General features: G+C 42.2%; 1 protein-coding gene across 1 annotated transcript in view; it reads left to right on the top strand.

Annotated features, from left to right (window-relative positions):
• LOC126341713 (cytochrome c oxidase subunit 6A1, mitochondrial-like) overlaps window positions 1-25,832 on the top strand; it is an 84,735-nt gene extending 58,903 nt beyond the window's left edge. Inside the window, exon 4 of the mRNA XM_050001837.1 lies at window positions 25,472-25,832. Coding sequence (XP_049857794.1) covers window positions 25,472-25,573 — 102 coding nt within the window. The 3' untranslated portion in view covers window positions 25,574-25,832. The remainder of the gene's footprint in view (window positions 1-25,471) is intronic.
• Window positions 25,833-27,510: the final 1,678 nt, after the last annotated feature.

The raw sequence follows: 27,510 nt of genomic DNA on the forward strand, positions 1-27,510 counted from the left end.
TGAAGACATCGAAAAAGATATGACTGTCGGAAGGACAGACTCAGCATACAGGAAAGTCAAAACAACCTTTGGTGACATTAAAAGCAACGGTGGTAACATTAAGAGTGCAACGGGAATTCCACTGTTAAATGCAGAGGAGAGAGCAGATAGGTGGAAAGAATACATTGAAAGCCTCTATGAGGGTGAAGATTTGTCTGATGTGATAGAAGAAGAAACAGGAGTCGATTTAGAAGATATTGGGGATCCAGTATTAGAATCGGAATTTAAAAGAGCTTTGGAGGACTTACGGTCAAATAAGGCAGAAGGGATAGATAACATTCCATCAGATTTCTAAAATCATTAGGGGAAGTGGTAACAAAACGACTATTCACATTGGTGTGTAGAATATATGAGTCTCGCGACATACCATCTAACTTTCCTAAAAGCATCATCCACACAATTCCTAAAACGGCAAGAGCTGACAAGTGCGAGAATTATCGTACAATCATCTTAACAGCTCATGCATCGAAGCTTCTTACAATAATAATATACAGAAGAATGGAAAAGAAAATTGAGTATACGCTAGGTGACGATCATTTTGGCTTTGGGAAAAGTAAAGGCACGAGAGAGGCAATTCTGACGTTACGGCTAATAATGGAAGCAAGGCTAATGAAAAATCAAGACACGTTCATAGGATTTGTCGACCTGGAAAAAGCGTTCGACAATATAAAATGGTGCAAGCTGTTCGAGATTCTGAAAAAAGTTGGGGTAAGCTATATGGAGAGACAGGTCATATACAATATGTACAACAACCAAGAGGGAATAATAAGAGTGGACGATCAAGAGCGAAGTGCTCGTATTAAGAAGGGAGTAAGACAAGGCTGTAGCCTTTCACCCCTACTCTTCAATCTGTACATCGAGGAAGCAATGATGGAAATAAAAGAAAGGTCCAGGAGTGGAATTAAAATACAAGGTGAAAGGATATCAATGATACGATTCGCTGATGACATTGCTATCCTGAGTGAAAGTGAAGAAGAATTAAATGATCTGCTGAACGGAATGAACAGTCTAATGAGTACACAGTTTGAGAGTAAATCGGAGAAAGATGAAGGTAATGAGAAGTAGTAGAAATGAGAACAGCGAGAATCTTAACATCAGGATTGATGGTCACGAAGTCAATGAAGTTAAGGAATTCTGCTACCTAGGCAGTAAAATAACCAGTGAAGGACGGAGCAAGGAGGACATCAAAAGCAGACTCGCTATGGCAAAAAATGCATTTCTGGCTAAGAGAAGTCTACTAATATCAAATACCGGCCTTAATTTGAGGAAGAAATTTCTGAGGATGTATGTCTGGAGTACAGCATTGTATGGTAGTGAAACATGGACTGTGGGAAAACCGGAACAGAAGAGAATCGAAGCATTTGAGATGTGGTGCTATAGACGAATGTTGAAAATTAGGTGGACTGATAAGGTGAAGAATGAGGAGGTTCTACGCAGAATCGGAGAGGAAAGGAATATGTGGAAAACACATGATAATGAGAAGGGACAGGATGATAGGACATCTGCTAAGACATGAGGGAATGACTTCCATGGTACTAGAGGGAGCTGTAGAGGGCAAAAACTGTAGAGGAAGACAGAGATTGGAATACGTCAAGCAAATAATTGCGGACGTAGGTTGCAAGTGCTACTCTGAGATAAAGAGGTTAGCACAGGAAAGGAATTCGTGGCGGCTGAAGGCGAGTATCCAGCAGCAGAGACTCTACTTTCGGGTATGAAAGAAGCTGAAAATTGTAATGGAAACAAATAAACCATCTACATCTACATGTTAGCTCTGCAATTCACACGTAGGTGCCTGGCAGAGAGTTCATCGAACCATTTTCATACTACTTCTCTACCATTTTACTCTCGAATGGCGCGTGGGAAAGAGGAACACCTAAATTTTTCCGTTCGAGTTCTGATTTATCTTATTTTATTATGATGATCATTTCTCCCTCCGTAGGTGGGCGTTAACAAAATATTTTCTCATTCGGAAAAGAAAGTTGGTGATTGAAATTTCGTAAATAGATCTCCCCGCAAAGAAAACCGCCTTTGTTTCAGCGACTACCACCCCATCTCGCGTATCATATCAGTGACACTCTCACCCCTATTCCACGATAACACGAAATTAGCTGTCTTTCTTTGCACTTTTTCTATGTCTTTCCTCAATTCTACCTGGTAAGGACCCCACACCGCGCAGCAATATTCCAGCAGAGGACGAACAAGTGTAATGTAGTTTGCCCCTTTAGTGGGTTTGTCGCATCTTCTAAGTGTTCTGCCACAAAGCGCAGTCTTTGTTTCGCCTTCTCCACGATATTATCTATGTGGTCTTTCAGTATCCTCACCATGTTGAGGATACTGAAAGACATGAGATTCAGGTATCAGTAAACGAACGATGGTAGGAAATTAGTAATGGAGCAAAACGAAATTGTAGCTGCAAGGACTATGTTTCTGAGAACAATACAAAAGGTCAGAGAAGCTGGCTCATCTCGAGTTTATTACTTAGATGAAACTTTCGTTAATCGAAACCACGCAAGGGCTATGTGCTGGAAAATTCCTGTTGGTAAGGTAACAGAATTATAGCGCTTCATGTCGGATCAGTAGATACTAGCTTTATTCATCAGGGTAAGCTGATTTTTAAGTCGTCAAAGGCTAATAATTCTGAAGATTACCACTCTGAAATGACGTACAGTGTTTTCGAAAGGTGGTTTACACAACAATTATTGCCACATATTCCTGCGTCTTCAGTTAGAGTCATGTACAATGCGAGCATCCACTCAGTACAAGTGAACAAAGCTCCAAATACGAACTCCAAAAAGACAGACATTATTGCATGGCTGTCATCTAACGGAATGCCTCATAACTCGTCGCATATCAGAGAAGGATTGCTGGTACTTGTCAATCAACACAAGCCTGAATACAGAGATTATGAAATAGAAGAAACTGCAAAGCAGTATGGACACCGTATCATCAGATAACCCCATACCATTGCCATTACAATCCAGTCGAGCTGGTATGGGCTCAGGTGAAAGGATATATTGCGGAAAAGAACAATAAATTCAAAGTTTCAGATGTTGAGAGACTTACACATGAGGCAATGGAAAGCATCTCAACATCTGCATGGGCAGCTTGCCTAAGACACGCAGAAAAACTGAAAGATGAAGTTTACAACAGGGAAATCGGCAGGAACACGGTTAAGGTTCAAATGGCTCAGAGCACTATGAAACTTAACATCTGAGGTCATCAGTCCCCTTGAACATAGAACTACTTAAACCTAACTACCCTACGGACATCACACATATCCATGCCCGAGGCAGGATTCGAACCTGCGACCGTAGCAGCAGCGCTGTTCCAGACTGAAACGCCTAGAACCGCTCGGCCACACCGGCCGGCGACGGTTAAGAAACCATTCGTCATAAATCTTGCTAAGTCTGATTCATCTACGTCGGACAGCGAAGACGATGGCGTGGATTTCTTGCTAAGTACCAATTACTACTACTTATGACTTTATTTCTGTGACTGTGCCTGCAGCAGCATAAAAAATTAATCACTGATTACGTTTCGTCTTTGACTCTTATCAATGCCGTTTTCTTCTTAAAACATATTTCGTTCAATTAAGTACACATGCTATAACGCCGTAGCAGGTTGCAACATGAGAGAAAATTAGCTTTTACTAATAGATTAAGCGATCTGTTTCTGATGTCCTTATGGTCACAAATTATTAAAACTTGAAAATGTTTTTAATGTACCTGATCACTGTGGGTACATAATGAAAGCAATGCAATAATTCGTCTGATTAAAGAAATAAACCGTAGTCGTTCAAAAGACGAAACATTAAACATTGACAGTAATTAAAGAAAGAATGAAGCTACATCATGAAACTTCCTGGCAGATTAAAACTGTGTGCCCGACCGCGACTCGAACTCGGGACCTCCCGAGTTCAAGTCGCGGTCGGGCACACAGTTTTAATCTGCCAGGAAGTTTCATATCAGCGCACACTCCGCTGCAGAGTGAAAATCTCATTCTGGAAACATCCCCCAGGCTGTGGCTAAGCCATGTCTCCGCAATATCGTTTCTTTCAGGAGTGCTAGTTCTGCAAGTTTCGCAGAAGAGTTTCTGTAAAGTTTGGAAGGTAGGAGACGGATACTGGCAGAAGTAAAGCTGTGAGTACCGGACGTGAGTCGTGCTTCGGTAGCTCAGTTGGTAGAGCACTTGCCCGCGAAAAGCAAAGGTCCCGAGTTCGAGTCGCGGTCGGGCACACAGTTTTAATCTGCCGGGAAGTTTCATATCAGCGCACACTCCCCTGCAGAGTGAAAATCTCATTCTGGAAGCTACATCATGATTACTGACAAAATAGTGGGTATCGCCTTGAGGTAGATGCTCTTGCATTACAAATAAACTGGTCTTTTGGAAGGAAAACACAAGTGTTTCTTTTTGTTCTATCACCCAGAGACGTTTCGTTGAGGTTTCAGCATGATCACTGGGCTTTCATTTCCTTTCTGTTATACAACAGGAAAAATATTCGTCATTACTTACATATATATAAATTAGAGTCTTTAAGAAAGTTTTTACAAATCTGCTAACAGCATAAAGTTTTCCATGTATACCTTGTTACCACATGCAGTGGTTTTCGTGGTTCTTTATGTTTTTTCTTTACAGCCCTTTTACTTTCAGAGTCTGTCGTCTTCAACCATATAGAACTCAATGTAGAGAAATTATATATCTCGATATTTTATACGACTGGGAAAGTTGCGTTTGAGTTCTACATGACTACTCTGCAATTCACATTTAAGTGCTTGGCAGAGGGTTCATCGAACCACAATCATACTATCTCTCTACTATTCCACTCCCGAACAGCTAGCGGGAAAAACGAACACCTAAACCTTTCTGTTCGAGCTCTGATTTCTCTTATTTTATTTTGATGATCATTCCTACCTATGTAGGTTGGGCTCAACAAAATATTTTCGCATTCGGAAGAGAAAGTTGGTGACTGAAATTTCGTAAAAAGCTCTCGCCGCGACGAAAAACGTCTATGCTGTAATGACTTCCATCCCAACTCGTGTATCATATCTGCCACACTCTCTCCTCTATAACGCGATAATACAAAACGAGCTGCCCTTCTTTGCACCCTCTCGATGTCCTCCGTCAATCCCACCTGGTAAGGATCCAACACCGCGCAGCAATATTCTAACAAAGGACGAACGAGTGTAGTGTAAGCTGTCTCTTTAGTGGACTTGTTGCATCTTCTAAGTGTCCTGCCAATGAAACGCAACCTTTGGCTCGCCTTCCCAACAATATTATCTATGTGGTCCTTCCAACTGAAGTTGTTCGTAATTTTAACACCCAGGTACTTAGTCGAATTGACAGCCTTGAGAATTGTACTATTTATCGAGTAATCGTATTCCAACGGAGTTCTTTTGGAACTCATGTGGATCATCTCACACTTTTCGTTATTTAGCGTCAACTGCCACCTGACACACCATACAGCAATCTTTTCTAAATCGCTTTGCAGCTGATACTGGTCTTCGGATGACCTTACTAGACGGTAAATTACAGCATCATCAGCGAACAGTCTAAGAGAACTGCTCAGATTGTCACCCAGGTCATTTATATAGATCAGGAACAGTAGAGGTCCCAGGACGCTTCCCTGGGGAACACCTGATATCACTTCAGTTTTACTCGATGATTTGCCGTCTATTACTATAAACTGCGACCTTCCTGACAGGAACTCACGAATCCAGTCGCACAACTGAGACGATACCCCATAGCTCCGCAGCTTGATTAGAAGTCGCTTGTGAGGAACGGTGTCAAAAGCTTTCCGGAAATCTAGAAATACGGAATCAACTTGAGATCCCCTGTCGATAGCGGCCATTACTTCGTGCGAATAAAGAGCTAGCTGCGTTGCACAAGAGCGATGTTTTCTGAAGCCATGCTGATTACGTGTCAATAGATCGTTCTCTTCGAGGTGATTCATAATGTTTGAATACAGTATATGCTCCAAAACCCTACTGCAAACCGACGTCAATGATATAGGTCTGTAGTTAAATGGATTACTCCTACTACCCTTCTTGAACACTGGTGCGACCTGCGTAATTTTCCAATCTGTAGGTACAGATCTATCGGTGAGCGAGCGGTTGTATATGAGTGCTAAGTAGGGAGCTATAGTATCAGCGTAATCTGAAAGGAACCTAATCGGTATACAATCTGGACCTGAAGACTTGCCCGTATCAAGCGATTTGAGTTGCTTCGCAACCCCTAAAGTATCTACTTCTAAGAAACTCATGCTAGCAGATGTTCGTGTTTCAAATTCTGGAATATTCCATTCGTCTTCCCTGGTGAAGGAATTTCGGAAAACTGCGTTCAATAACTCCGCTTTAGCGGCACAGTCGTCGATAACAGTACCATCGGCACTGCGCAGCGAAGGTATTGACTGCGTCTTGCCGCTTGTGTACTTTACATACGACCAGAATTTCTTCGGATTTTCTACCAAATTTCGAGACAATGTTTCGTTGTGGAACCTAGTAAAGGCATCTCGCATCGAAGTACGTGCCAAATTTCGCGCGTCTGTAAATTTTAGCCCATCTTCAGGATTTCGCGTTCTTCTGAACTTCGCATGCTTTTTCCGTTGCCTCTGCAACAGCGTTCGGACCTTTTTTGTGTACCACGAGGGATCCGTTCCATCTCTTACCAATTTATGAGGTATGAATATCTCAATTGCTGTTGCTACTATATCTTTGAATTTGAGCCACATCTCGTCTACATTCGCATAGTCAGTTTGGAAGGAATGGAAATTGTCTTTTAGGAAGGCTTCTAGTGGCACTTTATCCGCTTTTTTAAATAAAATTATTTTGCGTTTGTTTCTGATGGATTTGGAAGAAATGGTATTGAGCCTAGCTACAATGACCTTGTGATCACTAATCCCTGTATCAGTCATGATGCTCTCTATCAGCTCTGGATTATTTGTGGCTAAGAGGTCAAGTGTGTTTTCGCAACCATTTACAATTCGCGTGGGTTCGTGGACTAACTGCTCTAAATAATTTTCGGAGAATGCATTTAGGACAATCTCAGAAGACGTTTTCTGCCTACCACCGGTTTTGAACAAGTATTTTTGCCAACATACCGAGGGTAGGTTGAAGTCCCCACCAACTATAACCGTATGAGTGGGGTATTTATTTGTTACGAGACTCAAACTTTCTCTGAACTGTTCCGCAACTGTATCATCGGAGTCTGGGGGTCGGTAGAAGGAGCCAATTATTAACTTAATTCGGCTGTTAAGTATAACCTCCACCCACACCAATTCGCACGGAGTATCTATTTCGACTTCACTACAAGATAAACCACTACTGACAGACACCAACACTCCACCACCAATTCTGCCTAATCTATCTTTCCTGAACACCGTCTGAGACTTCGTAAAAATTTCTGCAGAACTTATTTCAGGCTTTAGCCAGCTTTCTGTACCTATAACGATATCAGCTTCTGTGCTTTCTATTAGCGCTTGAAGCTCAGGGACTTTTCCAGCGCAACTACAACAGTTTACAACTATAATTCCGACTGTTCCTTGATCCAAGCACGTCCTGTAATTGCCATGCACCCTTTGACATTGCAGCCCATCCCGCACTTTCCCGAGGCCTTCTAACCTAAAAAAAAAAAAACATTAATTAATTCTATGTGGAAGGTTCTGTGTGAGTAAGGATTCTCGTTGCTAAGAATGCCGTTCTTAAAGGTCACTGTGGAAAGATGTTTATGCTAGCGCGCCGTCAGCTCTCTCAGTGCGTCAGCTGACGGAAGGAATTTGGCAGCGTCGCAACGTATCTTCCCTCCCTCTCTGCACAGAACACGCGAAGCACCTGCCTTCGTAGCTCCTCTTTATTCTAGTACAATTAAATGTAACTCAAACACGAGCTTAGCGCCGGGGAAACAATGGCATCAATGATGCTTAAGATTACAATTCCAACATTTAGCTGGCTTGACACTAATAAATATAGTTTGCAAGAATTGTGGTAATTCCAGCACGACAATGCGACGCCCAACATTGTTACAGATGGTTCCAGGAAAACTCTTCTGAGTCTAAACACTTCTGCAGGCCACCAAACTCGCGAGAGATGAACATTATTGGTCATATCTGGGATGCCTTGCAATCTGCTGTTCAGAAGAGATCGCCACCCCTTCGTACTGTGACTGATTTATGGACGGTCCTGCAGAATTCATATTGTAAGTTCCCTCCAGCACTGCTTCATTCATTAGTCGAGTCCATGCCACGTCATGTTACGGTACTTCTGCGTGCTCGCGAGGATCCTACACGATGTTACGCAGGTGTAGCTGTTTCTTCGGCTCTTCAGTGTATTTTATGCAACGAGAACAGAAACAATCCTTAACACAGATATCTGATGTTTTATCAATCAGAGACGTCACTTGGGCATGATGGGAATACTGATGTTGACAAGTAATAATCTGCCATTTAACAAATTGAGCATTACACCGATATTAAAACCAAACTTTAAACGGGGAAAACATGGGAGGGGCAGATGTAGCCAGACAGGTACTGGTTTAGAATAACGGGCAGTCCTGGGTAAATAAACACCCGACTGCTACGAGATAAAAACTCAAATTATGATGGATACCTTAGAAAACCAGCAGGATACGTCTCAGAGGCTACAGTGAGACGCCGGCCGGAGTGACCGTGCGGTTCTAGGCGCTACAGTCTGGAGCAGAGCGACCGCTACGGTCGCAGGTTCGAATCCTGCCTCGGCCATGGGTGTGTGTGATGTCCTTAGGTTAGTTAGGTTTAATTAGCTCTAAGTCCTAGGCGACTGATGACCTCAGAAGTTAAGTCGCATAGTGCTCAGAGCCATTTGAACCATTTTGAGATACATCTACATGATTACTCTGCAAACCACATTTAAGTGCTTGGCAGAGGGTTCATCGAACCACAATCATACTATCTCCCTACCATTCCACTCCCGAACAGCGCGCGGGAAAAACGAACACCTAAACCTTTCTGTTCGAGCTCTGATTTCTCTTATTATATTTTGATGATCATTCCTACCTATGTAGGTTGGGCTCAACAAAATATTTTCGCATTCGGAAGAGAAAGTTGGGGACTGAAATTTCGTAAACAGATCTCGCCGCGACGAAAAAGTCTTTGCTTTAATGACTTCCATCCCAACTCGCATATCATATCTGCCACACTCTCTCCCCTATTACGTGATAATACAAAACGAGCTGCCCTTTTTTGCACCCTTTCGATGTCCTTCGTCAATCCCACCCGGTAAGGATTTCACACCGCGCAGCAATATTCTAACAGAGGACGAACGAGTGTAGTGTAAGCTGTCTCTTTAGTGGACTTGTTGCATCTTCTAAGTGTCCTGCCAATGAAACGCAACCTTTAGCTCGCCTTCCCCACAATATTGTCTATGTGGTCTTTCCGACTGAAGTTTTTCGTAATTTTTACACCCAGGTACTTTGAATTGTACTATTTATCTAGTAATCGAATTCCAACGGATTTCTTTTGAAACTCACGTGGATCACCTCACATTTTTCGTTATTTAGCGTCAACTGCCACCTGCCACACCATACTGCAATCTTTTTCTAAATCGCTTTGCAACTGATACTGGTCTTCGTATGACCTTACTAGACGGTAATTTACAGCATCATCAGCGAACAACCTAAGAGAACTGCTCAGATTGTCACTCAGGTCATTTATATAGATCAGGAACAGCAGAGGTCCCAGGACGCTTCCCTGGGTAACACCTGATATCGCTTTAGTTTTACTCGATGATTTGCCGTCTATTACTACGAACTACGACCTTGCCGACAGGAAATCACGTATCCAGTCGCACAACTGAGACGATACCCCATAGGCCCGCAGCTTGTTTAGACGTCGCTTGTGAGGAACGGTGTCAAAAGCTTTCCGGAAGTCTAGAAATACGGAATCAACTTGAGATCCACTGTCGATAGCGACCATTACTTCATGCAGATAAAGAGCTAGCTGCGATGCACAAGAACGATGTTTTCTGAAACCATGCTGATTACGTATCAACAGATCGTTCCCTTCGAGGTGATTCATAATGTTTGAATACAGTATACGCTCCACACCCCGTACTGCAAACCGACGTCAGTGATATAGGTCTGTAGTTAGATGTATTACTCCTACTACCCTTCTTAAACACTGGTGCGACCTGCACAATTTTCCAATCTGCAGGTACAGACCTATCGGTGAGCGAGCGGTTGTATATGATTGCTAAGTAGGGAGCTATTGTATAAGCGTAATCTGAAGGGAACCTAATCGGTATACAATCTGGACCTGAACACTTGCCCATATCAAGCGATTTGAGTTGCTTCGCAACCCCTAAGGTATCTACTTCTAAGAAACTCATGCTAGCAGGTGTTCGTGTTTCAAATTCTGGAATATTCCATTCGTCTTCCCTGGCGAGACCGGAAGCGGACACGCTATGGCCGATGAACCGGTGACAAAGGTAACGCCCACGAGCAGCGCCTCCAAGTGCTACGAACAGCTCGGAAAGCCCAGTCCAAACAAGCAGACAAATATTTAATGCACAATAATCATAGAACATGTGGAAACGCTCAAAGACAAGAAACTCAATGTTAACGTGGCCCCAAGCCCCAGCCAAACCTTACATATTACAACAAGAATATTACAATTAGAATCAATAAGAGGATTAACCAGTGAATCTTACAATAAAATTTAACAACCATTTAATGTAGTAACCAAGAAATCACAGGGTATTCAAACACATTCATTGGCTTACGTGAATGAAAAGGTAACAGGCAAATCTTGAGAGCTAACACCCAAAATACTACAGCAGTAATTATATGTAGAACAATAAATATTAATTTTTTTGAAACGATCAAATCTCACCAGAGTTGTGGAACTTAATTACCCAAGTGAGCCAAGACTAACTGGGTCGCTAGCGTTTGCTTACCACGGCCGTAGGCAATTTTATAGTCATACCAACCAGGGAAGCAACGACTTCCAACAACAATAAGATTCGATTTCGACCGCAGTGGGCACGAACACACGTGGCGGCCTAGAACATATAACACAATTAATTTAAGTCCCAAATGACAAGATAAGCAGACACTGAACAAGTTGCAACTAAAAAAAGTTTTAAAACACGTCGTATATGGCACTCAGATAATTTCAAACAGTGGCACCAAAAGATAAATTTAGTACTTAAGACAGAGTGATAGAGAACCACAGGCGATTCAGCGTAGTAGGAGTGACTTCAACATGGAAGCACGTGTGTCAATGAAGTAATGAGTACCTTGCCCTCAAAGGGCAGAACAGACGGTACCAGAAAATGAACAGCACTCCAACACTCACATCAGCAACTACGACTCCAAGGTAAACCGGTTGTGTCGACATTAGACCCAAGTACTGCCGACCAACACAACTCTACCGGCCACTGGACTCTTAGACAGCTGTGCACCCGTGAGCTGCGTGAACAGCTCACCGTCCGTCACATGTGCCTCTTGTCCCTCTCCCTGTCGGTGACCTACTCATGCCCATGTTGTCAACGATCAGCACCAAAGAACTACAACCAAAGACTCAACTAATAGGCGACCGAACCACCACCTGGCGACTAGACAGAAATGGATCGTCTCAACGGGCAAGTAAATAAAAAAACATAGATCGAGTCGACACGGCTCTCTAGTCACGAAGCGACAATTGAAACATGGATACTCGTAAACAAACTTTACTAGACCCGGCACGCGTCAGTTGTGAACCCAGCGGCTTCCAGTACCTACAACAGAAGGCCATGGCTGGTGCAATTGAGCACCTTATCAAAATGCAAAAATACCAGAGCACCAGGAACAGACGATATGATATTCCGACAGCTACTGGGACCAGAATAGTACGAACAACTTTCTCGAGCAAGGCAGACAGCCGGCCATTCTCCCCCTCCCCATCCCCCACAGGCTTATAATCAAAATTTAATAAGGTAATCGGGCGAAATTTATCAGTTGCTGCCAGACCAGAACGTTACTAATTAATGCAATTGTGCGAATTTAAACTAATCGCGCACAAATACTCCTCTCAACTCTTAATTCAAAAGCAATGTAAAAGTAGTACCCAACGAAGGCAAAAATCGCACATACAGCTCATTAGGCTAGCCATCAAACCCCGGCGACTTACGAAAAGACGATCTGACAATAACGTCATAGATATCGTTGCACTGAAAAGCGTTTAAAAAGGCAGCATTCTGAGCAGGTGTAAGCGTTCATTCGAGAATCTGAGCAAATAAATCGGACGACGTACCGACAATAACGGGTACACCATACAGCCCAACATAGAATTGATGTAGAGCAAGCTGCATGTGCTTTTGTGGCTTCACAACGTTGTCGTCCCCGATACACGCACGACGACGGCGAGTCTGATGTCAAATCAGATGATGAAATGAAGTCCGTTCATTGGCTACCACGGAACCCTTCCATTTGATGCTGCCTGGGTCGTAGCTGTTGTGCCTTTACACCCCTGACGTCTACAATCCGTAGAAGAGCCTGATGAGCACTTTCATAAAGGTCACGTAGGAGAGCGTAGTACAATTCTTCGCTTCTCCACTGCGTCACAGCTTGAATTTAACCGTATACTCACTAAAAGGAACATAAAGTACCTCGAAAACTTTGACCGTCTTTTTCCGAGAAGCAGTTGAGTGCCTTCGGGTAAGCCGAGACACATGTTCACTTATTTTGAGCCCTCTTCAGCTAAGCGAAGTTTCTGGGAGATAGGATTATAGTGCTTGCCGCGTTCTCAGCGTAAGTCGGAACTATAGGCTTCCGAATGGCATTCGTGGAATTATGTTCTGTAGCATAATTTCCGGTACTGCTGGAACTAGGCGAACTGCAGCAACTGAGAGAGTGTCTATGGCTCATCAACGTTCGTGCCTGTAGGCAAAAGGATCTCCATCTGCGTCAGGACCAGGCGGAAGAAAAATAGTTCACAATTGACAGAGCTATCTCTTGCACCTGGTAAGATCATTGGCTGACGAATACGACACGCTGAAGGACTTGCCGGTGGAAGGAACTCTCGATTGACGGGCGCCGTCAGGAGACAGATACAAAAAACTGGGAAGGCTCCTGATGATTTCTATGCCTATGTGGTAGCGGCCTCGCATGGTATTGCTGTGAAGCTCTTGTCTTGTACTCCGCATATCCCATGTCTAAAGTATCAGTGGGTCTCATCTGGAAGTGGTCAACTTACCCATGTAAATAGGTATAAAAATTTCTAGCAATGTTAATTGGAAAGATAAGATAGGCTCCGTCAAACGTGAAGCGTGTGGCAGACTCCCGTTCCCGGTAGAACGCTACGGATATGTGCTCCGTCTGCAAAGGAGATTGCTTACAAAACACTCATTGTATCTTTCCTAAAGCACTGTACAGGTGTGCGGGACCCATTTCAAATAGCACTAACAGGGGGCTCTGAATATGTGAAACAAATGGCGGAAAGGGTGGTCACTGACTGTTTTGAGCCATGACAGAGTGTAACGCCGATGCTGAAAAAACCTGAACTGACAAAGACCGGAAGATAGACAAGAACCATCCGATAAATGCATACTTAACAAAGTTTCCAGAAATAACTTCGTGTAATAAATGAAGAGATCGACAAGACAATTACTCCCGCCGGCCGCGGTGGTCTAGAGGTCCTAGGCGCTCATCCTGGAGCCTTGTGACTGCTACGGTCGCTGGTTCGAATCCTGCCTCGGGCATGGATGTGTGTAATGTCCTTAGGTTAGTTACGTTCAAGTAGCTCAGTTCTAGGGGACTGATGACCATAGATGTTAAGTCCCATAGTGCTCAGAGCCATTACTCCCAAAGGCATAACGAGATCTGACTACTCGTGCTCGATACGTTTAACGAGTAGGTAGAACCGGTAATAACTGGTACAGTGGTAAGTGCAGTACCAGACGAAATACCCTCGTTGGTTCAGTGGTGCATTCTTAGCTTTACTCCCACTCTTTGGAATACCCCATTTTTCAACATCTCCGTTAAATGCAATTGCCATAAGCCACCTTACTATGAGGACTTTTATACCTGCATGGTACCACTGTACTGTCGACGTCGGAGCTAGCGTCCTGCTGCATCAATAACCACGCCACCATCTATCTACTGCTACCCGCCGAGCATCCTTCATTGGGCCCCAAACAAATGGAAGTCAGAAGGTGCAATATCCGGACTGTATGGTGGATGGGGAAGAACATTCCAATTAACTTTTTAGAGCTCCTTCCGGGGCGGACACTTGTGTGAGACATTGCGTTGTCACGGAGAAGATAAAGTGCGTTTACATTCTGCGGTGACAGTCACCTCGAATGAGAGTGTCCGCACATTCCAGCACTGAAGGAGTCACAGCTGTGTGCTGCCGACCGGCACGTGGGAGATCGGACGGGTTTGTGCGTCCTTGTTACGACGAAGATAGACGCTTCGCCCAACGACTCGCCGTGCTTTTGCTCACTTCTAGGTCTCCGTAGACATTCTGCAAGCAGCTATGAATATCTGCGATGCTCTGGTTTTCTGCCTAAAGAAACTCAATGACAGCTCTCTGCTTGGATCGCACCACCGTCACAGAAGCCATTTTGAAGGGTACGTACTGTGCTGCCAGCTATCGGAACTCCATGAAACTGTAGGGGCTCAAGCGGAGCATTCCAAGATGTCCCACAACATATCCTCAATTTTTTCAACCGAAAATGGCCAAGAAAAGAAATGTGTTGCATTATTTATTGATCGCCCCTCGTTCATTATTGTATTACAACCTGAACAAGATGAAATACTTAACTCAGTAACAACACATGTTCACAGGGGTGTTACGAATATTTTTTTTACTGTCAATGAATATTCATATATTACTTGATGCAGAACACGATACTAATCTCTTCTCACAGATTACAACTGACTTTAAACATTTACTCAGAGTTCTATCTAATACAATTATCGCGCTGTTGTCTCGATACACGGACGATGCTGTCACTTTCGTAGATGAAAGCTAACCGGACTAAGCGGCACTGCACTCAGACGTAAGTAAGCGATCTAAGTTGCTATTGTATGGAGACTGTTCGGGGCGTTTCTGCGACACCGGCACTCATTCGTCGTTGCCTCTGGCAGCGAGTATGTTGACATCTGGTTCCGTCGCGAGGTACCAACTTTGCTACGGTGCTTCGCTCTTCGGTCGGCACCAAAAGAAGTACCCTCTGACATGCACTTCACAGTGGCTGCGTAGTATGACCGTTGACAGAGATTTAGTTGTAGATATAAATGAACGCATATGTAAGGAACCCTCCCCATAAACCATCGACCTTGCTGTTAATGTATTCCTTGAGTGCACTGTGACATTCCAAGCAGTAGTTTGTGAGTGACCGATGGGATTTACAAATGCAGAAAAGGTGACAGCGCTCATGGTGTATGGAGAGAATAGGAAGAATGCAGTTCGTTCTCGTACAGTGTATGCTGCAAGATATCCCATTAGCCGTCACCATCCTTGGCATTTATTTATCAGTCTCTTCAACCAGTTTCGTGAAAGTGTTAGTGTAACATCTAGACAACGTAACAGAAGGAAGCAAGTGACTACAGAAGAGAGGGAAACTAATGTCATTGTTGCTGTTGCAGCTGATTCGCACGTTAGCTCCCTCGCAGTCTGGATGACTGACTGAGCTGGCCTTCTAACAACAACCAAGTTAGCATTGGTGTGCTGTTACTGCGGACGACTGAAAGCAAGGGGAAACTACAGCCGCAATTTTTCCCGAGGGCATGCAGCTTTACTGTGTGGTTAAATGAGAACGTCGTTATCTCGAGAAATAAAACTGACGTTCTATGGATTGGAGCGTTGGATGTCAGATCACTTAATCGGGTAGGTAGGTTAGAAAATTGGAAAAGGGAAGTGGATAGTAAAAGTAAGATATAATGGTAATTAGTGAAGTTCGGTGGTAGGTGGAATAGGACTTCTGGCCAGGTGAATACAGGGTTGTAAATACAAAATGCCCCCTGTTGTGGTTGTACCTACGGTATGGCCATCTGGAACGCTTAGGCACTCAAGCCTCCCCACGAACACACTGAAAGCAAACATAACAACACCGTGCCTGGCAACCATGCAGGTCGAATGGCACAAAGAAGTTTCGGTGCGGAAACTGTTCAAAAAGCGAGATCTCGTAAACTACTCGCACCACACTCTTGCAACAGACACTGCTGACATTCTAATTTGCCCTACTTTCAGTTTCCTGATGTCAGTAGGAGTTTTTGTATCTAATAATGTGCACGTGCGCACAAAAATACACATTACAAGTGTTATTACAATTTTTATGGGCTGCTAATGCGAGCCCCTGAATACCAATCCAATCTGTGGAAACCGCACATCAATAGCACTTTCCATTTGGTCAATATTTACGGTGCAAATGTTAGATTATTCACGTTGTATGAACACATTTTTTTAAAAGGTGTAAGTCACTACTTCGACTACGTCGCGTTTTATAGTAGTTCATATATTGTGAGGGTAGATCTATAATTTGTGTTTGAAAGTGCGCACGTAACACGTTCGGTTGTCTTGTGACACGGAATTGAGAATCCCAATTTGTTTTAAAAGGAAAGAAGCCACTGACTTGCGCTCCTTGGGTAGATCTATAATTTGTGTTTAAAAGCGCACATGTAACACGTTCGGTTGTCTTCTGACAAGGAATTGAAAATCCCAGTTTGTTTTAAATGGAAAGAAGTCAACGACTTGCGCCCCTTTAAAAGTGAACAGTTGGCAATGGTTAGGAAGTGCAAACATTCAGGATATAAAAAAGGGGCCAAGCATCATGAAGATGCTTGTCATGAAGAAAACAGTGGAGAGGGTGCAAATAGAACTGTCATTTTTTAATTGAATATCTGAAGTCTCCTTTTTTTTGTTTTATCTCCGAAAATATCAATGAGCGTCGACGCCTCTTTGACAGCTGCACTGGACAAAACAAAAAACAAACACACTCTACAATATTTCTTTCACTGACGGATTCCGGACGTTTCAAACTTATTCAGCAGTATTTCCCAGTGATAGGGTACAGCTTTCTAGCGTGCGATCGAGATATTTCAAAGAAGCTTCGAAGCTGCACACTTTACAGAGTAGTACAAACTTAGAAAGTTTATAGCTAAAGGAGCTGATACATTTGACATTCTGTATTTTAAAGACTGGTAGACAAAATGTTATAAGAAGACGATAGTTTCTGACGCTGAGATGTGACAGATATAACTTTTCAATCAGGAGTTTCATTCGGTTTCCATATTCGAGCGCCAGGTGTTCGTCGATCAAAGGTTGGACGTGTATCAACAGGTTAGAGATTCACGTATTCTTCGTGGCACATCAGCGAAAACGTGTTCCTTCCCCAACAAACCCCGCCTACTCAGTAGGTCGAGAGCCAATTAAAGTGCAAAAAATTCAAGACTTAGAAAAGATGCAGCAGCACATTCCCAGTGCGCTTATACAATTCTACGACGTACTTTTGAGATGCACTAATGATATTGGTAAAGCATATGACGACGACTGAGGATCAGTTCATCGTAAGCGAAAACACTTGAATTTTACATAACTTTTGTCATATTTCTACGTGTCTCTTTTCCAAGTTTAAAAATATTGTATTAATGTTTTCTTACTCAGAGCCGTTTCTGTGACAATTAATTCACTAATTTGGCCAAATATGAACATTTTGTTCTCTATCTTCTTCCTGTGAGACCAATTTTTCTAAAGGATGGATGTTTTCACATTTTAAATGTCCTTTAAAATTGTAGGTATTTCTATTCTTGGATGAATCCACCAATTAACGAGCACCTATATTGCTAGGTCATATGAGCAGAATTTCTTATTTACTGGTATTTCTTTTCTAAAACAATTTCTTTTTAATTTCCCAAAAAGTTGATTTTCTTGACAGTATCAACAAAAAAAAAACAATAAATTATGGACTAAAGAAAATTACGTCACGCATTGGGCTGAATCCATTCGTAATGTTCGTTTGAAGATTGTAATCCATTTTTCTCTGTGCAGTTGGTGATGATGTTAGTGGCGTTGATATACTGTACACACTATCTGATCAAATGTATGTAGAAAGTTATGGGATTACTGAGGAATCGAATACAACCTGTCGGCATTGACAAGTGACGTCAGACGTTAGCACAGATGAGGTATTCCACAGATTTAACACCAAAGATGAATCTTGAGAAGCAAAGGAATGCAGGACAAAGGAAACAAATGGTGGGCATCTACATCTATATGGGTATTCTGCAAATCACATTTCAGTGTTTGGCAAAGGTTTCATAGAACCTTCACAATTCACTATTATTCCAATCTCGTGTTGCGCGCGAAAAGAATGAACACCTATATCTTTATGCACGAGCTCTGATTTCCCTTATTTTATTGTGGTCATCGTTTCTCCCTATGTAGGTCGATGCCAACAATATTTTCGCATTCGGAGGAGAAAGTTGGTTATTGGAATTTCGTGAGAAGATTCCGTCGGTACGAAAAACGCCTTTTTTTTAATATGTCCAGCCCAAATCCCTTATCATTTCTGTGACATTGTTTCCCGTATTTCACAATAATACAAAACATGCTGCCTTTCTTTGAACTTTTTCGATGTACCCCGTCAGTCCCATCTGGTAAGGATCTCACACCGCACAACAGTATTCTAAAAGAGGACGGAAAATTGTAGTGTAGGCAGTCTCCTTAGTAGGTCTGTTACATTTTCCAAGCGTCCTGCCAATAAAACGCAGTCATTGGTTAGCCTGCTCCACAACATTTTGTGTTTGCTCCTTCCAATTTAAGTTGTCCGTAATTGTAATACCTAGGTATTTAGTTGAATTTACGGCTTTTAGATTAGACTGATTTATCGTGTAACCGAATTTTAACGAGTTCCTTTTAGCACTCATGTGGATGACCTCATACTGTTCGTTATTTAAGGTCAACTGCCACTTTTCGCACCATTCAGATACATTTTCGAAAACGTTTTACAAGTTGTTTTGATCTTCTGATGAATTTATTAGTCGATAAACGACAGCGTCATCTGCAAACAACCGAAGATGGCTGCTCAGATTGTCTCCCAAATCGTTTATATACACAAGGAACAGCAAAGGGCCTATAACACTACCTTGGGGAACGCCAAAAATCACTTCTGCTTTACTCCATGACTTTCCGTCAATTACTACGAACTGTGACCTGTCTGACAGGAAATCACAAATCCTGTCACATAACTGAGACGATATTCCATAAGCACACAATTTCACTACGAGCCGCTTGTGTGGTAGAGTGTCACAAGCCTTCCGGAAATCCAGAAATAAGGAATCGATCTGAAATCCCTTGTAAATAGCACTCAACACTTCATGTGAATAAAGAACTAGTTGTGTTTCACAGGAACGATGTTTTCTAAGCCCATGTTGACAGTGTGTCAATGAAACGTTTTCTTCGAGGTAATTCATAATGTTCGAACACAACGTATGTTCCAAAACCCTGCTGCATATCGACGTTAACGACATGGGCCTGTAATTTGATGGATTACAACCTTTCTTAAACATTGGTGTGACCTGTGCAACTTTCCAGTCTTTGGGTACGGATCTATCACGTACATTCATATTCCGAACATAATGTTAAATATAGCGCTTAATTCAGTCCTGGTATCCTGTTCTTCGGTTGACCTATATAGCTCAACTGAAAAATGGGCGAATAGTGCAAAAGAGAAAGAGAAAAAAGGGACAGAAGTAGCGTTAGAATGGACTATCTCAGTTGACGTATATGAGTTGTATCCCGAACTTCAGCCGATCCGTATAGGTTAACTGCAACACGGGATACAATTTTAACGTATTTCGACTTTTTGCCTTCTCTAGCACTACTACCCCGTTCTTCAGTTGACCTACGTTGGTCAACAGAAGTCCAGGATGCAAATTTTACAGGTGTTGCATTTTTCACCTCCGCTACTACTATCATTCTATTTTTCAGCTGGTGCTAGTACTAGCGAAGGCGAAAAGACGTACATAAGTAAAATTTGCTTCCCATACTTGAGTTCACGTATACAGGACAACTGAGGAATAGGATACTAATGCTAGCGAAATCGAAAAAATCGAGGTACGTAATACTGGCATCCTGTACCTCAGCTGAACCACGCGAAGGCGATAATAAGAAACACATAAAATTTGTAAATTTGTATCCGCATGCTTCAGTTAACCTATGTATGTCAAATGAAGAATAGAACTCAAATGCTGGGGAAGACGAAAAATAGCGAGATACATAAGATTTGTATCCAATACTTCAGTTAAAGCATATAGGTCAATTAAAGAACGGGACAATACCTTCGTACTTCAACTGAGGTACAGGATTCCAGTGTTACGGATGTCACTTTTTTTCTTTGTTAGCACTAGAATTCTTCAGTTGACCTTTGTAGGTCGATTGAGTCGGCCTGTGTGGCTGAGCGGTTCTAGGCGCCTCAGTCTGGCATCACGTGACTACTACGGTCGCAGGTTCGAATCCTGCCTCGGGCATGGATGCGTGTGATGTCGTTAGGTTAGTTAGGTTTAAGTAGTTCTATGTCTAGGGGACTGATTATCTCAGATGTTAAGTCCCACAGTGCTCAGCGTCATTTGAACCATTTGAAACAAGGTCGACTGTAGCACGCGATACAAATTTTTTGTATGCCAGTCTTTTCGCCTTCGACAGTACTAGTGTTGACTGAAATATACCGTAGTAACATTACTGCTAGCGAAGGCGAAAAAAAACGACAACTGTAAGATTTGTATTCCGTACTGCTGCAGCTGACGAACCCTACTTCAAGTCTTCCATATTCATAGGTATAACTAAATCCATAGCTACAAAAGAAAATCAAAAAGTAAAATTGGTCCAGAATGAAAAACAATTCTTCCAAAATATTTAAAACTAAGACTGAAAAATAAGTACCGACTGTATTGGAACGAACCAATGATTTAAATTAATACAAGCTACAAAAATCGTATACAATATCTAGCCCTGTCTTTTAAAAACACATTTATTTATTTCGATTTACAATGATGTCACGTCACACAGAAGCAACCGGATTTAATTACGTATGGCTCGACAGTAAAGACATTAATATCTATGAGTACAGTACAACGTCATTGGTCAAAGCCGACGGGTTGTATCCCATTTTTCATTTGACCCCAACTTGTTACTGGATATTAATATGGAGTGTGTCCGCACTTCCCGTTTACGATGGATTGAACTCTGCATGGTACACTTGCAAAGAGCTCTGCAGAGAAATGGCAAACCATTCTTCCCAAAGAGTCGAAATCAGAGGAGGTAGTGACGATCAGCGCTAGGATCTGAAGCGAAGTCGACGTTCTGGCTCACCCCAGCAATGTTACCTTGGTTTCAGAACAGATCTCTGGACAGACCAGTCTATTTCAAGAACGTTATTGTCCGAAAACCATTGTCTCCCAGACGCCGCTTTCAGACAGCGGCCATTCTTATGTTGATACAAACGATCACCGTCTATCTATCTGAACACATAGGAATTTGAACTCTTCAGTTTCACTAATCATATGCCCGTTCTGTGAGATTAAAACGTCAGGTTTTGTTGGAAGTGTGTGTTATGAACTGTAAAAACTGAGTGTTACTGTGATTTAACGTTAGTTTATTTTCTACAAGCCATGAACTGAGGTCATGTACTCCTCTACTTGAAACCGAGTCAATGCTGCACACAACATCCTTTACTACCAAGCTAGTGTCTTGAGCAAACAGAAATATTTTAGAGTTACCCATAATACTAGAGGGCATATCATTTATATAAATAAGGAACAGGAGCGGCCCCAACACTGATCCCTGGGGCACCCCCCATTTGACATTACCCCACTCAGATCCCACATCACAGCCATTATTAACATTGTGAATAATGACCTTTTGCTGCCTGTTTCTAAAGTAAGAGGTGAAGCAATTGTGTGACACTCCCCTTATTCCGTAATGGTCCAACTTCTGGAGAAATATTGTGTGATCAACACAGTCAAATGCCTTTGGTAAATCAAAAAATAATCAAAGCGTTCGAAACTTTTTGTTTAGCCCATCCAGTACCTCACAGAGAAAAGAGAATATAGCGTTTTCAGTTGTCAAACGACTTCTAAAGCCGAACTGTACATTTGATAGCAAATCGTGTGATATAAAATGATCAATTAACCTTACATACACAGCCTTTTCGATAACTTTTGCAAACACTGATGGCATAGAAATTGGTCTAAAATTATCTACATGATCCCTTTCTCCCTTTTTATAAAGCGGCTTTACTACTGCGTAATTTAATCGCTCAGGAAACTGACTATTCCTAAAGAAAAATTACAAATATGGCTAAATACAGGGCTAACATGTGCAGCACAGTACTTTAATATTCTACTAGACACTCCATCATAACCATGAGAGTCCTTAGTCTTCAGTGATTTGATTATTGTCTCAATCTCTCTCTTGTCTGTATCACAGAGGAGTATTTCAGACGTCAATCTCGGAAAGGCACTTGCTAAGAAATTTATATGATATCCTGTAGATACTAAATTTTTATTTAATTCAGCAGGAATGCTCAGAAAATGGTTGTTAAATACTGTACATATATCTGGTTTATCAGTAACAGAAATATTATTACTGCAAACTGACTTTATATCGTCAACCTTGTGCTGCTGACCATACACTTCCTTCACAAGTGACCATATGGCTTTAATTTTATCCTGTGAATTAGCTATTCTATTTGCATACCACATACTTTTTGCCTTGCTGATAACATTTTTAAGCACCTTACAATACTGTTTGTAATGAGCTACTGTAGCTTGATTGTGACTACTTCTAACATTTTGTAATAATCCCCACTTTGTTCTACATGATATCCTTATCCCACTAGCCAGCCAACTGGGCTGTCCATTACTACTAGTACCCCGTTTAGAATGTTCTAATGGAAAGCAACTCTCAAAGAGCTTGAGAAATGTGTTATGGAAAGCATTGTATTTATCATCTATATTATCGGCACTATAAACATCTTGCCACTCTTGTTCCTTGACAAACTTTGAAAAACTCTCTATTGCTGTTGGATTAACTTTCCTACGTAGTTTGTAATTAAATACGCCATTGGTTTGAATACACAAACCTTTTAGTGTTAAAATTTGTGCATCACGGTCTGAAAGGCCATTCACCCTTTTACTATCAGAATGCCCATCTAGTAATGAAGAATGAATAAAAATATTGTCTATGACTGTGCTACTGTTCCCCTGCACCCTAGTTGGAAAAATCACAGTTTGCATCAGATCATATGAATTTACGAGATCTACCAACATCCTTTCTCTTGCACAATGATGTACAAAATTAATATTGAAGTCATCACATAGAACTACTTTCTGGTACTTCCTACAAAGTGAATCAAGAACCCTCTCTAACTTAAGCAAAAATCCTCTGAAGTCGGAGTTAGGGGACCTATAAACATCAGCAATTAGAAGTTTATTTTCACTAAATTCAGTTCATTGCAGTGTTGTGATACGCCCATGGATTCAAATGAAATACTGTTTTTTACGTACAGAGCCACTCCCCCACCCCGCAAAGAACTCTTTGAGAAACAGCCAGCTAATCTGTAGCCTGGTAAAGGAAGCCTCTGAATTATCAAATTATTTAAGTGGTGCTCTGATATACCAATAATTTCAGAGTTAACATCTATTAGCAGTTCACTAACTTTATCTCTAATACCTCTTATATTTTGATGAAATATGCTAATTCCTTCTCTACTTGGAAACATTACATCCTCTGGAGGTGAGCCCTTAGTTAGAGGCACTTTCTTTAAGCAGGTATACCTATCAGCTGACTTCAGTCTGCCTGTTTACGTATCGCTGTGTTTGAATACGCACGCCTAACCCAGTTTCTTTGGCGCTTCAATGTAGACGGACTGCTGGTAGTGCATTGTGATTCACGAGTAATTTCATCCGCTGATTTCGTGCGATTTTTAGAAAAACATCGTCATTGTTCGTCGGCCCCTGTCTGTCAATACATAAGTTCTGTCTTGTCTCGCTTTATCTGTGGTTGTTCTTTCGCACTTCCATTTCACAGTCACAACAACTTTCGCCTTGGACAACTTAAGGAGAGTAGTATCAATTTCCCTCATTGATTTGTTAGTCAGGTGGCATTCAATGACTAGCCCACGTGCCAAGTCACCAAGCTGACCTGATCGACTCATTCGTCTGTTACTGCTTCACTACTGACAACACAGTACTCCTCACCTCCTTTCGTACTGACGGGTCTGTCTCACACGATGTCTAATAGTCAGTTCCACATTACACAGGGATTTTTGTATAATTCTGATCAGACAGTGGATACACTATATAACTTTTATAGTTATTTCATTTTCCGCATGTATCATTACTTATGAAGAAGAAGTATTGTAGTATTGTTTACCCTTTGGATGACTGTCTGGTTTCGCAAAGTATAAATTAAGTTTTTTGTAGACAGAATTTTATATGGCAATACTTCTGTCTCTTGATGTACAGTGTAAGACAAGGGAAAATAGAAGGAACGAAATACATGGAGCATCAAGAAGGAATTATCCGAATGGGACGGGAATCGGTAGAGGTGAAGTCAAAAACGCATTGGTCAACCTCTAGCTCTTCTGCAAGAAGTAATTCGGCTTTGAAATGATTGATGGAGTTGTTTGATGTCCTCCTGAGGGATATGATGCTATATTCTTTCCAATGGTCACGTTACACTGTCGAAGTCCCTAGCCGGTTGTAGGTCCTTTCCATACTGCTTCAAACGTTCCTAACTGAGGAGACATCTCGAGACCATACTGGCCGAGGTAGGATTTGGCAAGCCCATAAACAAGGAGTAGAAGCTCTCGCCGTGTGCGGGCGGGCATTATTTTGCTGAAATGCAAATGGCTTGGCATGAATGGTGAAAAAACGAGGCCTAGAATAGCGCCGATGTGCCCCTGTGCAGTAAGGGTCCCGCGCATGAGAACCAAGAGGTCCTGCTGTGATATGAAATGGCACCCTAGACCATCACTCCGGTTTGTAGCTCAGTATGGCGGGTGACAGTAAAGTTGGTATCCCACAGCTGTGCAGAACATCTCCAGACACGCATTCGCTAGTCACAGGGACTCATCACTGGAGACACTTCTGCTCCAGTTTATGAGATTTCAGTTCCCGATAACCAGCAAAAACTTATCTGGAGACGATCTGGACAGCCGTGTACGTCACATCTAGCGATTTCCGTCCCATTCTGATAATTCCTTGGTGGTGCGTCGTTTTCTTTATCTTAGAATGTGTTTCCGGAATTCTTACCTCGAATACATTTATATAATATCTCATTTGTATTTACAAATATACAAGAAATAATAAACTTTATCTCATATAATGAACCGGAACAATTTACTGGTGAATTAAACTATTAGATTGCTTAGTACTTCGAGTCTCGTTTTCCTTGTCGCAGTAATCTGAGGTTGTGTTCCAGCGGTTCCCCTGGGGAGACGGAAACAAGACTCTGTTCCACAACCCACGAGTGAATCCTCTGCCGGAAGGATACGAGGATGAACTGGAGCCGGACGAAGACTGAGCCGCATGACGGCGCAGCATTTCGGGAACTCGTGGTAGTTGTTTGTTCGTACCTCATTACCCAACCGTCTTGAGTGCCGATTTGAAACAAATTGGTGTCGTATACTTGTATTTTCAGCAGAACGAATTAAATTATTGGCTTATTTGCATGTTCGATAACTAAATAAACTGTTTTACTGGCCTCAGTAAACATAAGTAATATGTAAAAGGGGAACTGATCTCTGAAACTGACATTAAATCCGAACTATTTCTTACACAAACAACCGCGAACGCTATAGTTTCCCACAACTTCCAAGTAGTCATATAAATAAGTTTCTGTCTTGTGATTTGCATTCCAGTCGTTGTGAAACATTAAAGCTATCCCCTCGAAATTCTAAAGATGTCTTCATGTATTACTCAGAACGAGACGTAATAGAAATTTCTATACATCTCTAAATGCTACTTCCTGTCGTCAGACAGCGGAATAATAGACCAACGTTTAAGAACGCTTGTTGTCGTTATAAGCTACGCTGTTCTGCCACTGTCTATTTTGTATAGTTACATGGGTTACATTAATTGTAGAAAAAGCGATGTACGTAAGTCGGAAGTAACGTAATCATATACTCACTGACTGAGTTGATAACATATTTCGCCGGCCTGAGTGGCCTTGCGGTTCTAGGCGCTACAGTCTGGTACCGCGAGACCCCTACGGTTGCAGGTTCAAATCCTGCCTCGGGCATGTATGTGTGTCATATCCTTAGGTTAGTTAGGTTTAAGTAGTTCTAAGTTCTAGGGGACTGATGATCTCAGAAGTTGAGTCCCATATTGCTCAGAGCCATTTGAACCATTTGAACCAAGTTCTGTGTGGCTGATTTATGTTCAATGAACCTGGAATTAATAACGAAGTAACCTCAACGGTAACCTTAAGTGACATAATATACAAACTGACTAAAGTAGAAAATACAAACAGGATAGTGACAACACAATAGACGTCTTGATATTGGGTACCCCAGATTTTAGTTAACAGCACTGTCCCTAGTTACCGGTTGAGAGACATCAGGTAGGCAAGGAAAGTCCATGACTTAATTACGTATTTTGCATATGACGTGTGTATTTTTCTTTCTGTTTGTTTTATGTTGCACGCGGAAGATGCTGGTAAGTGAGCGGAGGGTGTCCTACCGTCACAGCAGTCGGCAATGGGGGTCACTAAACAAAAGGACGCCGACGGTCCGCGAAGGCGCGAACATTTTCTCATCATTGTGAAATCGCGTCTGTGCATTGTTATGAAAACTGATGTTTATCCAAAGTGTATCAGTTGAAAAAAATATTGAACATATAGCGGTCACTGTATATGAAATCAATGTGTCAGGAACAAAACGAGATGCAGATGCACTCTTAAGGGAATTGGCGAACTGCAAGGAGTAGTAAAAATAATGGGCAAGAGGTACAACATTATTAGTGTGTCGATAAATTGAGAATTTGGGTATGTCAGCAGGCATGCTTGAGTAGTCGACCACTTTATCTGGATGATTCAGTGGCGGCAGTCTGCCTTTGGCAGGACAACAGAACGGGCACGCTAGTGTTTCCGAGTGCGGAAGTAGAGCTTGCCTTGTTGCATTCTGAAGGCCTTTGGTTACGTGCCGGCTTTGCGTCTACAATATATGGCGAACCGTTACCGTAAATCAAGGGCGGGCAAGACTTCCACTCGCGGGCTGGACCCCACCACGAGTACCATTAGTGGTCGTTCCAGGTGTACATTTGCCCCGGCGCCACAGCGCGCTGTGTGAAGGAGAAGAGGGGAATCTGCGAAGGGTCGCATTTAAACAATACGAGACTGGAATAGAGGGGAGAACGGATAGAGGTACTCAAAGTACCCTCCGCCACACACCGTCAGGTGGCTTGCGGAGTATGGATGTAGACGTAGATGTAGTTTAAATGGCAGTGCAGTCGCATACGACT

Source organism: Schistocerca gregaria, chromosome 1 (genome assembly GCF_023897955.1).
Source record: "Schistocerca gregaria isolate iqSchGreg1 chromosome 1, iqSchGreg1.2, whole genome shotgun sequence".
Taxonomy (NCBI): domain Eukaryota; kingdom Metazoa; phylum Arthropoda; class Insecta; order Orthoptera; family Acrididae; genus Schistocerca; species Schistocerca gregaria.